The sequence below is a fragment of the Magallana gigas genome, chromosome 6, assembly GCF_963853765.1.
Source record: "Magallana gigas chromosome 6, xbMagGiga1.1, whole genome shotgun sequence".
NCBI classification, from domain to species: Eukaryota; Metazoa; Mollusca; class Bivalvia; order Ostreida; family Ostreidae; genus Magallana; species Magallana gigas.
Window position 1 is genome coordinate 27,077,675 of NC_088858.1, and position 15,484 is coordinate 27,093,158.

At 35.9% G+C, this 15,484-nt stretch overlaps 1 protein-coding gene and 1 long non-coding RNA gene across 2 annotated transcripts in view; one reads left to right on the top strand and one right to left on the bottom strand.

The window, feature by feature from the left end:
- LOC105346345 (uncharacterized) overlaps nt 1-8,385 on the bottom strand; it is a 28,574-nt gene extending 20,189 nt beyond the window's left edge. The window contains exon 1 of the long non-coding RNA XR_010714560.1: nt 8,165-8,385. This is a non-coding gene — a long non-coding RNA (uncharacterized lncRNA). The remainder of the gene's footprint in view (nt 1-8,164) is intronic.
- LOC105346344 (uncharacterized) lies at nt 1,214-14,709 on the top strand. The gene is made up of 3 exons (XM_011454875.4): nt 1,214-5,969; nt 9,989-10,146; nt 11,263-14,709. The coding sequence occupies exons 1-3, from the start codon at nt 1,964-1,966 to the stop codon at nt 14,497-14,499; spliced, it is 7,401 nt and encodes a 2,466-aa protein (XP_011453177.3). The 5' UTR covers nt 1,214-1,963; the 3' UTR covers nt 14,500-14,709.
- The last annotated feature ends 775 nt before the right edge of the window (nt 14,710-15,484 follow it).

Consider the following 15,484-nt stretch of genomic DNA (forward strand, 5'->3'; position numbering starts at 1 on the left):
ACTATAAGACCAATACTATATAATTCTGACCTAATAAATGCTGCCCAATTGGAGCATGACCTTTTGGCTTTAGTACAGTCTATGGTAAGATTTAAATGACAGGATTTTAATATACAGTTTGTGGTTCCAAGAAGCTTAAACCAGTACTTTACAATTCTAATAATTCTCACAGACCTTAATGGGAGACATCCCAATTCAATGTAAACCATAGCATTATTACAATTTGATTTCACTCCTAATAAACGCTTACAAAATTTCATAAAAACTTTGTCAATATCATTTGCCTTGTGTGATCCCCAAACTTCACAACCATAAAATAAAATGCTTTTTACATATTTTTCGAACAAAGCCAACATTGTTTCATTATTCAAATACAAATCTTTTGTTCTAGAAGGCATGGTATAGCTAGAGACACTTTTGTCCTTGTTCTGCCAACTTTTTTTCAGTTTCTAAGAATTTACAATTGTACATAAATATGACACTGAGGTAAGTAAAGCTATCGACAATTAGTGAATAACACATTCTTGATTTCAAAAGGGAAAAAAAGGAAGGTGGAATAAAATGTGATTATCTCCCTTTAATAATAAATTGCAGGATTTAGTTTGAAAGGAAAAAAGATTGGGTTAATAATAACTTGTTGTATGGAAGCAGTTAATACAATCTTGGACGAGAAAAAGTTGATGGGTACATTCCGAGCTGCATGCATGCACAAACAAGGGCACAGAAACAGTTGTATATCCTTTTATTATTTAGACTCATTTTCTTTTACACCATGTCAATATTTCCTAAATCAACAAATCAGCAAGGATTTGAAGGAAGAGAGGTGATGTTCTGCTTTGTACAAAAAATGTTTACAACAGACATTCCAGGGCTGTGGGTGATAGCCCAGATAGAAAGGGACAACATGTCATCTCACAACAAATTCCATAACCTGGTAAATGATGAAAAAAACTCTGTTTGAGTTATGGAATTTAAAAAAAAAATGTCTTAACAAATGCAGAGAGAGAGAGAGAGAGAATCTGCTTTACAGTGCTTAAGAATCATACCAAAGTAGTAATATTGAAATATCCATTAATAAAAGTTGGATTAACAAAACAAAAACTCCAAAAATATCATCAGTGCATATACAATTGCAGGTAATTTATACATGGAGTACACAGGTAAACTTTTAATCCAAGAATATATTTACTCTCATTGAAGGATTTGGTAATACACAAATCCTTTTTTTTTCTCTTTCACTCTCTCCCTGATTTAAACTAGTTTGGCTATTTGTCAAAGGAGAAAGTCATAAAGTTGACCAAAGGATACATAAAATTTGTGTTGAAGTAAGCAATCCAGATCAAGACAACATGGCCCAAAGGGATGGGGAAGGACTCATGGAGTCATCTAACAAGAAGAACGAATTTGTCAACAAATAAAGAATGGACGCAATTAAAGTGTTGGCTAAGGGCAACCGTTTGTCGTGGATTTACTTATTAGCAAACTATGTGTGAAGGGATATGGTCAGTGTTTTTCTACACTGTGTGATAAGCCTACCACCTACCCAACTTTCTACTCCTTGGTTTCGTTTTTTTTTTCTTCCTCTACCTGAGATTTAATGTTTATACATGAAGGAGCCTTTTTAACGGATTAATAGAAATAACATAATGAGCATTGCCTAGTCGTGACTGATTTGGATAAAATGAATGGTTAATTCGTGGTGTCAAAATAGGGAATCTGGATTTATTTGATCGGTGTGTTTGTGTTCCAGTTACAACCATGTCATAAAGTCTTTGATTTGATCATTTGAGAAGGAAAAAAATATTTGAAGAAACTTGAAAAAATAGTGCATATTTGTAACGCAATCTTCACATAATATGCAGTCTGTCACACTGGATTTTATTCAAAAGAAAAACTTTTTCGTATGAAACTTTGGCTAATGTTTCATATGGAAAGGTGAATTAGCAAGTTAATAATAAAAAAAATGGCAGCTTGTGCAGAAAAATTGTGTTCTGAAGAAGAGCCCAGTGAGGAGGAAGAATACAGGGAGGACTACTTTACAATTGACCTCTCAACAGGTCAAATGATCAATGAGAAGGACTCTGTGATTGAAGATAGAATCCAGGCTTGTTGTGATTCTATTCAGACACAAAGTGATCCTACTGAAAAAGAAAATGACCCAAAAGAGGTTTTAAAGACTATGCAAAGAAAAGATTCATCAGAAAATATTGTGATAGAGATCCGACCCAATGTCCTAGCTCCCTCCCCACCCCCCATGGAGTTGAAGAGATCTGGCTCCATGGAAAATGTGTCTGCAAAAGACTATCTAGTGGCGAGAGCCAACAGAAAACAGAAAATCAAGCAGAAAAATCTAGAATTACAGAAAAGTCCGGACACTGAAGATGTCAAATATCAGTTTCCTACAAAGTCCCCAATCCTAAGCAAAAGGACGATACACAAGAGAACTAATTCAGATGGAATCTTGAAAAATCAAGAAATCAATAGTCATGGATATTGCATGGATATTGCAAAAGAAAATTCAATAGAAAATGTATGTGTTCAAGGTGAAAAGTCGTGTACTATAGAGCCTGATAATGATTTAACCAAAAATAAACAGGAGTATGGTTTGGCAAAATGTGAATCTGTAACAGGGGTGAACATTTTAGACACAAATGTAGTCAGTGAAAATGAAAAACATTTAGTGGCAAGTCATGAAGCAAGGCTTCATAAAAATAATGACCATCAACCTAATGTCCAAGCTGAAACAAATAATAACACAGAAGATTTAAGAGAATCAGAAACAGTCCACAAAAATGAAACATTATCAACACAAGTTAGTGTACATGGGAATGCATATACAAGCTTAGAACCTAATGTTGATGTCAAAATTAATACAAATGAGGCCATTAACAATGAAGAAGTGACCCCTGCAGCAGGGGATGAAACTTGTGAACCTGACACTCATGAAGAAGATAATTTTGATCCATTTAATGCATCAGATGAAGATGATGGGGGTAACATTCAAGTTACAACATTCTGTATGCAAAAGTTTGATGATGATGAAAATGACGGTGATGATGATCTTGATGACCTTCTGCAAAATGTTCCTCTTGTACACAGTGATGAAGACATGTTTCAAGCAGACGGCAACAACCAAGACAAGTATTTGGTGAAGCCTGCTTGCCCTCAAACATTTGCTCAAAAAGATGACTCTTTTTCATTGGCCTCTAATGACACATGTTTTGAGAGAGTGCCAGAAAGTGAAAATAAGGTGTTAGAGGAGGGTAAGGTGAACAAAATTGAAGAAGCTATAAATACGTATGAAATCTTAAGTACACTTATGGAAGCGGGAGAAGTGAGACCTTCTACAGAACAGAGCACATTACTCTCAACAAATAATGAAAATGAACCAAGTCTTGAGGATCAGTACACGTTTTCTGAGGAGAAAACTCCAAGCATAAAAACAACCAAAGCAGAGGATAAACTTCTAAATGAATTATCAGATAAATTGGGGGCAACAGAAAAATATAGTGATAAAAACACTGGAGATTTTGAATCCATCAAGGAAAAAAGTAATGATTTTAGAGATAAGGGCGATACAGAATGTTGCGTCTTAAAAGGTAAACCTCAAAAGGAATCTGATTCCAAGAACTTATCATTAAAAGCTAGTTTAGAAACTTCAGCATTTACAAAACCACCAGAGTCATATATTTCACACAAATGTCCTGATGATCAAATTTGTGCAGGTGAACAATTAATATGTAACACACTAGTTATAAATGACCCAACAGAAACAACAAATCTAGAATCTCAGTCATTGGTTACATGGGAGGTCCAAACTTTAGAAAGCATTGAAGAAGAAAAACCCACAGAAAATCAAAGTGAATATCTAGAAACTAACTTGGATGAAGAAATTCCTCATGAAACATTACTGACTGAGAACCAGTTCAAAAATATAAGTATCCCCACTGTGTCCACTGAAAATGATCCATCAATCATTGCTCAGACTCCAGATGTAGGTACTGGCTGCTCAAGTGTGGCCCTCAGTACTGGAAAACACCATGAAACCCAAAAACAAAAACAAGAAGAAATTGAATCCTCTGACATAATATGCTCCAAAATAGAACAACATTCAAATGATTCTTGTGAAATAATGTCCCTTGAATGCAACACAATTCAACATTCAGAGCAGAACTTGTCAAAAGACACCACAAATATTTGCCAAAATTTTTCACATGCAGCGTCCCTAGAATTTGTCAATTCTGAAAGGCTTAAAACTGTCACAAATGAAGAAGTTTTTTCAGAAAATATCAATGACGTATATACTGTAGACAACTCCAACGAAGGGATTCCAGAACTTGGTGATAAGACAGATCCTCACACTTCTCCTGATCCTGAAACTATTCCGGATCATAACAACATTTGTATTATTGTACTGAACCCTGAGACTGAGAGCAAGGGCACTGGCTCAGATTGTCTCATTCTGCAAGACAATAACCATGGCACCCAGGAAACCAAACTGGGTAGTTCCAATTCTTCAGAGGATGTGTCTGAGCAAGATTCCTCTGGTACCAGTAAATTTCGATCTATGGAAAATTCCTTTGAAACTGAGGAGGAAGAGAGTTTTGAAATGGTTCCACTGGAGCTATGTACTTCAGAAATCACAGACAATGATTCAGAAAAACCACCTGCAGTTGACCTAGATGCTAAAAAAGGAGAGAGTGAATTTAGTGTCTTTAAGCATGATCTTCTACTGAAAAATCTCAAGCTGAAGTCCTGTATAAAGACAGACTCAGTGACAACAGATGGTGACTATGAAGTTGAAGAGATAATGAGGAATGAAGTTATCAATGACTCTGAAGAAGTGTTCCAACCAATAGCCACTGTGGCAGCAGAGATCTGTGATGAATTCACTACAGATGACAGAAAAGAGGCCATCTTTCTTGATGGGTCTGACACAGATATGGAAGAGGGTGGTCAAAGTTTGGAGAGACTGTCTGACAACTATTTGAGTGGCTGCACTAGTGAGGACTCAGTGTATGAGGATGCTCATGACTCCTCAGGTGAGGACTACACAACCTGGGACACATTCCAGAGATTTCCTTCTACACATGGCAACAGCGATGAAACGGAGGTAGATGAGGAGTTGAGTTCTAGTCTCAAACTCAATAAGGTCTTCCCAAAGGAAACTGAAGAGGATGGAAATAATAAGGAAGACATGGGTACTCAACAATACAAAACTGTTATCAACCTAGACTTGGTTGAAAACCGGTCTTCAGTCCAGACTGAAACAACTGGTTTGGATGAGGATCAGTCTCATTATGGGGAAAATAGATGTGTGATTTCAATTGATAAAACTGATTCAAAAACAAAATTAATTCCCTGTACACCACCAAAGGAGAAACTCCATTGCAAATCTCCATGTATGATGGTTGTGCCTTGGCGAAAGAGTACAAAAACTTGTCCCTGTATTTTAAACAAGAAACGACTTCGGGCCACAGTGAAAAAGTATGTCAAAGGTCAAGATCAGGGCAACCTTGTAAATCACCGAAAAAAGCTCTATGACATAATACACAGCATGAACAAAAGAGAGACCATTACTTTACCAAATGCTTCAGACTTTGACAATGACATGATATGGAAATTACTGAAAACATTAATCAATCCAAATGAGGAGCTATTTTCCCAGAATGAACTAGACAGTTCTGCTAGTCCCCTCTGTAGTACAGAGAAGGAGGACCTCATCAAAGTATTCACTTACTTACACCCCTCCACCAACAAAACTAAGTTTGAATTTATTCCTTTAAAGACCCCGAAAAAGAAGACGCTGCCTTTCAATGTGAAGGAATTGTTTAATAAGGAAGTCTCTAAAGCTAGGAAGAAGAAGGAGGTCAGTAGAGGCCTCATCTTCCTGAAGATGATCACAGGGAAGAACAAGTTTATCAAGGAGAAGAAGTCCTCTCCAGAGAAAAAATCCAACAAAGAAGCAGGTATGTTACAACATATATAGACCACCCTATGTCAGTAAAACATCTCATCAGTAAATTCTGTTACAGTAGGAGAAACCATTTGAAGAACTTAGTTCAAGGGACCTTAGGGAAAAAGAATGTACTATTTAGAAGTAATGCTTGGTCGGAGAGTGAAAGTACATATACTAGTACTTTTATTGGTAACCTTCATTGGCAAGTGCTTGAGAAATACCATTTTGTCTTATTTATGACAGTTTCAAAATGCACCTGGAAATTCAATAAATCCAATCTTTTTTTTATAACAACTAACAATTAAAAGTATGTATTAATATTGACATCAATAAAATGTAAAGTTTTGAAAGTCATTATGGTTACTTTTAAGAGGCTATAGGTACTATGCACTACTTTACTGTGTGTAATGTAATGAAAGAGACACATTATATGAGCATTAAACAAAGCTTCAACAATCCACTATTTTAAATTTGCAAGTGAACAGAGTAATAGGGGAGTGCAACTACATGTATGTGTACGTTAATGCAGCGAGTACTGAACTGTTTGACCTGTAACATCCTGTGTCACACTCAGTGTGGGGAAGGGGTTATTTATGTGTCCTCTCTGGCCATACTTAAATGACTATTAATGAATACACAACATGGGACACCTCCCTAGCCACAGGGGGCCAGAAACCACCTGGTCATTACACAACATTTTTGGCCCAGGTTCATATCCTTTAAAGTCTAAAAATCTGTTTAACTGAGGAAAAAGATTTATTTATAATGACATTATTTTATTATTTTAATACTTTAAATTGGGATCAATTACGAAAATAAATACTTGCAGAATTAACGTAAATCCTTTTATATGTTCATTGAGGAGGAGTATTTATGACTGGTTATTACAGTGAGATTTGCTTCTGTATATAATTACATTGCCTAACACACACATACATTGACAGATATATATTCAGTTTCAGAGTATATATCAATTTCTATTATGTGCATTGCCATACAGTTTAATAGCAACAGTTTTTGTTTCCTGTAAAACTTATCTCCTAATATGGTAATAGAATACACATGTAGCCTTAACAGCAAGTAGTATGTGCAGTAAATGCATGTTCATATATTTCATTTTGAAAAAAGACAAGCTAGGTTCCAAGTTATTAGTATCAATAATGGCATTTATACTCTCAATACTTATCAACTAATGAAGATTCCTGCCCAATGCAGACAAATATAATGGTATATATTTCAACAACAAAATGTTTTCTCTTGTGATTCATGCAGGATATGACGAGGCAGCTACATTTCAGAATGAACATACCTAAATATGGCTTTGAAAAAGTTACTGTTGTATTGAATTTATTTTCATATTTTTTATACTGAATTGTCTTCCCCTTCATAAATTCGTTTGATCTTCTTATTCATAACTTATAATCTTTGGAATAAGAAAAAAACTCAGATCAAGAAATGTCAGCAAAAAATCTAGCTGGATGGAGGGAAAAAATCAATTCAGCTATTCTGCTAAGCTGCAGCAATAGCAGAAATCAATAAACAGGAAACAAAAGGAACAAGAAGCCTTGTTAGATTTGGACAGTGACCTCATATGTTCATCCGACTATTTGTGTCAAGTCCAGCTCTTATATACATGTATTTTGTTAATGGATACTAAAATGTCATTTGTGTGAATTAATCAGATGTCATGGTGTCCTCCAATATTCTAAGGTTGTCCAGCGCAAAACCCAAGGACCAAGGTAGGAAATGTTGGCAGTGCGTATTATGTCATCTTGGGTTTATCAAATATATTAACTGGTACATTAAATCCTTGATTCTAAGTCCTGATATGGTTGTGATGATAATGTTAGAGAAATAGGTCTTATCAGGGTTCTTCCGGATTATGTAAAGTTGTTTATCTGTGTATAGAGTAAATGTACGGAAATATGAAGTTCAAATTAAATTTAAAACATATTTATATTTCAAAATTTATCAGTTATTCCTGAATATCACTAAAACGGTTAGATAAATTAACTTAATTATTAAAATAGTTACAAAACAAAATTACAAAATCACTTACAAAATTTATTCACTTTCTTCGGTTTTTTTTTTTAAATCGAGGATCTATTTATTAGGAATAAGATTTTCAGCCAGACTGACACACAAACTGTATTGCGATTAATGACAAAGCTTGGTTATTACAACAGCAAGATCAATGAACTGTACCTTGGGCTGGCCATTCCTTAACACATCTTCCAGAATCCAGCCATCATTGATTGGGAAGTGTTTGTTCGGTGTTTAACTGCATTTACACGATTGTATCATGGAATGACTCATGCAGAGGATGGTTATCTGTATTTCAAATTGCATTAAAAATGCAAATTCTGCAGAGACCAGATAACAAAAGTCGTACATCCTAACGCAAAACATGCAATTATGTAACCACTGGTACTAGTATATTATCAGTGTGTCATCTTACTTTTCATGAATATTTGCTATTTGAAAGCTCATTCATTCAGGAAATGAGATATAATCATGAACTGTTTTATTAAATTTTCTCCAATCCATGAAAAAAAAAGTTCCACAAACCTTTCTGCTGAAAATATGATTTCATCAAATAATCATGATCGTATTTGAGATCAATTCTTTGTAAGAATCAAAGATTTATAAAAGGGTCTGGCCACGCACAGTCACCAATTTTCCTTATATTTCATACATGGACACACCTAGGTGTAAAACGCAAAAAACCATTAATAGTTGGTTGCTAGGGGTAACCGTTGCTATAGTTATCGAGGCTAAAGATGAAAAATTGCAAAACTTACCTACTTTGAAGCCAATTATTAGAAGGTTTTGCCCACTAATGAAAACTATCAAAGACATAAAACAGCCTTTGTCCTATTTTCAATTATTTAACTACAAATGTATTAGAAAATTGATGGAGAAACCAATACTTTTAAAAAATTACTATGGAAACCGTTACAAATTTTGAAATCAGTTTTTTGCGGTTTTTTAATAAGCCAAAATGGGAAACTGTAAAATTTTTACATCCATATCAAATTCCATGCTATATATATTTTATTATGAAAATTGACATCCGTTGCTATGGCAAAAAGGCCAACAAATAGGAAAAACTGAGAAATTGAAAATGATTTTGATATGCTTTAATTCCTGACTTTGAAATTTTTTTGCAATTGTTTTAGTTGGAACTTGTAAAAATATATCTAAATTTTCATTATATACCACAAAAAGCTTTGGTATGCAACAGAGAAGTGTTGTTGCTATGGAAAATTAAGTTGCTTAAAAAATCACACAGAAACATACTTTTTGAAAAGTTAATAGCAACGGCAGTTATTTTTTTTAGAAAATTTCAGATTTTTTTCTAATATCATTAAAGTTAAAGATATACTTTATTTTTTCTCACCATTTGATTTTATATATTCATTCATTATAAGTGAATAATATCCATTGAAAGATGCCTAAAAATATTATAATTTTCCTTATTTTTAAGCTTGGTACCACAGCAAAAGTTATATTTAAATTCTTAATTTCACAATCATAATAGTGTTTACTAAAAAATCCAAGATTTGCACTTTTTATTCAAATTCAATGAAGAAAACAGATTTTAAAATTTCTGTTTAGTAACTATGGAAATGCTCTAAAAATATGCGTTTCTCCATGAATTTTTTTCTTTCTTTTGAAAAATGACAACTATTTTTAATAATATATTCTACCCTGGAAACCCCAAGTTCTGCACATTACTCACAATATGTTCTAAAATAAGCATTAAAAGCATTTTTACTCTTTACCCTTGGTTACCATGGCAACGGGACCACATAGCAACAAACAAATGGCTTTTTTACTCACCAAAGTCTATCAAACTGTCAAGTATGAAGAAAATCTGTGACTATGCGTGGCCACCGAATTTTGATTCTTACATAGAATTGATCTTAAATTGTTATGGTGAAAAAAAATACCCTCCCCAAGACTATAAAGACACTTTCTGCACACTTTTATATGACGATTGAAGTATAACCTTTTATTTACTTTCAGATGCCACAATCAAGAGTCCCAAAGCATTTCAAATGTCCTCGTCACCTCTGGTTCTGCCCAAGCTGACTCTGATTGGTCGGCCAGGTTCGTCCTTGCCTGGTACCCGGTCCCCCAAGGAACTCCTGGAAGAAGGATTACTCAGTAAAAAGGCTATAGTGGTAATTAGTCTAAATATAGTTTTGTTCCCCAAAATGGATTATTTTAGCATTGGGATTATCTATTGTTATTTATAAATTTATAGTGTTATAACTAGCTGCAATAATGTAGTTGCCCTGAGACTCCTTTCTTTTGAAAGGAAAACATAAAAAAGAAAACAATAATTTTTAATGAACCAAAATCATCCAATACACTGCATTAGAAATCATTGTTTTTAAATTTTACTTATTTCTGATATTTGAATTATCTTGTATTAGTAGTGGCTGTCAATTTCATTTTCTTTATTCTCACAATATATTCTAACAAGAGGCCAATTGGCCTTAACGGTCACCTGAGTAGCATATAACCCATACACAGTCTTGTATAGGAGTCTCATATATGCATTTAAATAGTTTTCATTCTGGAGTAGAAAAATTATAAATCTGTAATGACGACCACCCCCCTGCCTGAAATCTTTCAAAAAGAACTATGAAACCTATAATTTTGGTGAAAATTTTGGTCTACAAAATCATGAATTCAGTTTTCCTTTCAGGTGTGTGGGAGTAAAAAAGATAATTTTTAAACATTATATGCATTAACACCTATACATCCATTTTGGCCCTGCCCTAGAGTCAAAACCCATACTCCAGGGGACATGAAATTTAAAATTTTAGTAGAGAACTTCCTGGTAAACATAGCTATGAAGTCAGTTTTTCATACAGTAAAAAAATAGTAATATAAAAATTTTCTTCGTTACTTCCATGCATGATTTTTGCATAGTTTTTAAACATTATATGCATTAACACTATATTGCCCCCCCCCCCAAATGTCCTGAACCCCTGACCCAGGGGCCATGAATTTCACAATTTTGGTAGAGGAGTTAGTGGACATCATAACCATGTATTCAGTTTTTTGCACACATGTGTGGGAGTAAAGAAGAACATTTTTAAAGATTTAATACATTTTTACTATATGGCCATATTTGCCCCACCCTAGAGCCCAAACCCCTGACACTGGGGTCATGAATTTCACAATATTGGTAGAGGGCTTCATGGACATGATAATCATGCATTTAGTTTTTAACAAATATATGAGTTTACTCAGGTGACCTAAAAATAAATTATGAATTAATTTTTCAGGTAGAAGACATGAGCAATGATGCATCCCCAACCCTCAACAGTATGCTCACCTCAGCTCTAGAGATGCTACACACATCCCGCTTGGACGATGCAGAAAAACAACTTCTGCAGCTTTACCAGAGGATGCAGGAGAAACCTGAGGAAAACACCCGCATCTTAGTTCAGTGTCTGTCTAACCTATCCGACATCTGTGTACGGCGAAGTCGCATGTGTCGTTCCAATCAGATGGAGTGGCAGTGGTTGGTCATGCATGCTATTGCGCTGTTACAATACACGGTGGACATCTGCGATTCTGAGAAGGAGGCTTCTCAAGACAATCAAGATGTAGAATGGTTCCAGGAGTATCACCAGACTATCATCACAAAGTGCAAGCCACTGGAGGACAGCTTTAACCGTGCACTTTACAACTGTTTGAAACACGAGGGCAGGAAGTTCATGGATCCCTATCGCTCCTTCTCTCTACCCAACACCCCCACAATGCCAAACAGGCTGGGACTATTCCCACTGGCCTCTAGTCATCAGTTTTATGTTAACCCTGGTCTCAATTACAAATACTCCTCATCGCTGAACAAAGAGAAGAAGGAGAGTGTGGATGATATTAGTGTAGGATTAGACTGGTTGTCCAAGTTCTACAGATACTGCAGTGACCGCATGCAGACAAAGAATTTGGGAGATATTTATAACAAACTCTTTAAGAAACGATCTCGAGTTGATAGTCTTCGATGCGATGATGACATGGAGAGTGTGGTGTCTGACTCAGCAGGGTCGCTGGACTGGGACCACAGTGACCTCCAGGGAATCGATGAAATGGAATCAGAACAAGAGGACTCCCCTATCACTGAGCAGTCTTTCGCTTTAGCTGTTGCTGAGTGTGACATGGGAAGTAATGGCTGGGATTTCTTCTTAAATGACCGCAAAAATTGTAAATTCACAAGTGTTGTGCAAGTGGCATCTCAAAATCAAAATAATGACATTGAAAAACTCGAAAATAGGACAGTGTCAAAAGCAAAGGAGCATGAAAATGATGGAAAAGAGAAAGAAATCATTTCACCTTTACATGAGAATAGCATCAAACATACTATAGCCAAATCATATGCCAGATTAGCAGAGAAAATGCTGACTGAGGGAGAGTATGACAAAGCAGAGGTCTTGTTTGAACAGGTGTTGAGTATTGTGGAGGAGATTCATGATGGCACTGCAGGAATGCTGAGATTTGGTGCCAACATCAGTAAATTCCTAGGAACAATCAAATCCAAACAGGGCAAAACATCGGAGGGCTTAGAATACCTAAACACAGCACTAAAAACATACAGGGATCTTCAAGATGATGCATCCAACTTTGAGATTGCAGTAGCTTTGCTGGAATTAGGCAATGGGTACAGTGTAGGCAAGAACAATGATGATGGCGTGTATGAGGATGCAATTGCAGCTATCTGTGAGTTTTTCGAAAAGGATCTCTCTGACGAAAATATGAGCTCCAGCACAAGTTCTGGGAAATCTGATGCTACCAACCCCCGAACAGTGGAGGAGGAACAAAACATTGAAGAGGCCATCCACTGTTACAAGGAGGCTCTTACTCTTCTTGATGCATATGAAAATGAAAAACAAAAGGACGTGGTGGCAAAATCTACCATGAGGCTCGGAGATTGTTATTTTATGCAGAAGGACTATGACAGAGCACTCGAGTGTTACGAAAAATCACTTTCTCTTTTCCACTCATCAAGCACACTTGGACGTGAAAATGTGATCGAGCATGCTCACGTTATGTGCATGGTGGGTGTCTGTAGTTTTATGCTGCACATGTATCCAAGAGCAGTGTCCACTTTTGACCTGGCCCTTCACTTGATTAAATATGCATATGGACTGACCAGTACTTTTCTTCATGCTCTTCTTCTGTCAATGATGGGAATTACTTACTATAAAATGAAAAACTATCACAAATGTGTCACTATGTGTTATCAGGGTTTCGAGATCTTCTGCAGCATTCATGGAGAGAAACTTCCAACTTTACCAAAGAGGAAATTCTGGTTAGTGTGTCAAATACTCTATGTGATGGGAAATTCCTACAACATTCTGAACTTGCAACAGAAGGCTGTGAAATACTTAACTGTTGCTAGAACTCTAATGATGGCCTGCAAAATGAGGGAAAGAAGACAATTCATGCGAGTTCTCCAAGTGTTAGGCGATTGTTACTTTGCACAGTATGACTACAAAACAGCCCTACAGTTCTACAATGAGGCTCTGGAATATGGGGAGTGTGAAAGTCAGGTCTCCTTTGATGAAGTGTTTGACCCGAATGCCATCGGTGACAACATGACAATGCACAATCAACTGGTCAGTAAGTCTGCTGAGGCCCACATAAGCATGCAGCAGTACCAGAATGCTGTCCACTATTTGGAGCAGGCACATGACATGCAGGAAGACATGGGGAATGATATAAAGGAGGACCTCATACACACACTGACACAGCTAGGCCAGATGCACTCTACAGCCGGAGATGTGGATGGTGCTATTGATTCTTTCAACGAGAGCTTGGAAGTATATCGAGAAATTCATGACGGACACTTGGGTAAAGAAATGTGTGCCACACTTGGAAACCTGGCCACAATGTGTTATGTGAAAGCCTGTCTCTGTGAAGAAATCGACAGAGAGCTGGAAATGATTCTGACCACAGAACAACATTTCCAGGATGCCATGCAGCTAGACCTCAATCCGAGTGTCTGTGTGAAGTATGCAAACTTTCTATACAGTCAGGGAAACTACGATGATGCAGTCATGTACTTAGAAGATGCTCTGAACATTGAAGGAGTCAATGAGATCTCAGACATCACTTATGGGGGTCTGGAAAAAGTTACCCTCCCCGACTGTCTCCAAGACGAAGTGGACTGTCAAGAGGAGGTGGTCCTGTCCCCCACGGTTTTGGCCCGATACCTCCTCATCCTATCTCATAAGGCTCTGCACCAGTGCGAGCCTGCCATGCGGGCTCTCATCGGCCTTCAGAAAGAAGTTCTGGAGCGAGACATCCCCATCTTTTACTCAGTCCTGGGCTACGCCATGATGGAGCTGTCCCTTTTCGAGGAGGCTATGTGGTGTTTTTCTTGCGCAGTAGACATTGAGAGTGACTACAAACTGGCACTAGACAACTACTGTCTATGCCTATGTATCTCTGTTTTCCGAACATTCATCAAAGGAATTGAAGCCATTTGTTCACACTATAAGTTACCATGTTATTATTAACAATTCTAAAATATTTGGACAGAAAAAGAAATCAAAACTGATAATATTTCACACCACAATGTAATCAACCAATGGCACATCATGTCTTCCAATTTTACAGTTCCAGCTTTATTTTTCAATGGTTGTACAGTATCTTTTAACAGTACATTTATTATGTTTTGTGGCGAGTTAGGTTTACCCATCAAAAACATAAAAAAGAAACTTTGTCAAGGCAGTTTGATTTGCTGTCTAATTTCTTTTTATAAAAAAAAATGGATCTTGGAGTGCAGAAAGTTTATTTGTAAGTTTTAATTTTTCTGATAATAGTAGTTTTACAAAGTTTAGTTTGGACTAAATTCATTTTACCTAAAGCTAAATTAATACATATACAATATGATAATTATTAAAAATTACCCATCAAATTAAATGGTTATTATAATCATTTGATTTGATGTCTAATTTCTTTAATTAATGCGGATTAAAGTACATTATAATGAAATACTTTCACTGGTTTAGAATTTTCTTTCACAATATTTAACCAAAAAATATGTTTTAGAAATTTTGGAAGGGGGATTCGAACTCATGACTTACAGGTCTGTAATGAACCCTCTAACCCACTGGGCTACACTGTATTATGACAATGATAGGAAAGAAACTATTTATAATACTTGATTTTATTGTTTATTTCGATTATTAATACAACACAACATGGAGGTGTCCCAATGTAAATAATGAATTTTTCAGTTATAGAATTAAATCTATCCATTTAACAAATTTTTAAAAAAAGCGGTCCCCATTCAATTCACCTCAGTTTAAATCTGCCAATACTGGAATCACATGCTTCCAGATTAACTTTTTTGCGTACTGCGTCATCAAAAAGTTGTGTATAGAGCAACCTTAATTTCATTTTGAAATCCTAAAACAGTATCAGTTTTTTTTATAAATATAAAAAAGTCAATTGGCTTTATCAGGCAGTATGTGGTAAACACTCAAATTGGAAAAGTCT

What these genes read in the sequence shown, in the direction of transcription:
- LOC105346344 (XM_011454875.4), top strand. Translation starts at nt 1,964, where the DNA reads ATGGCAGCTTGTGCAGAAAAATTGTGTTCTGAAGAAGAGCCCAGTGAG. An exon ending in AAAATCCAACAAAGAAGCAG is followed by an intron (nt 5,970 to 9,988) that starts GTATGTTACAAC and finishes ATTTACTTTCAG; the next exon opens with ATGCCACAATCAAGAGTCCC. An exon ending in TCAGTAAAAAGGCTATAGTG is followed by an intron (nt 10,147 to 11,262) that starts GTAATTAGTCTA and finishes TTAATTTTTCAG; the next exon opens with GTAGAAGACATGAGCAATGA.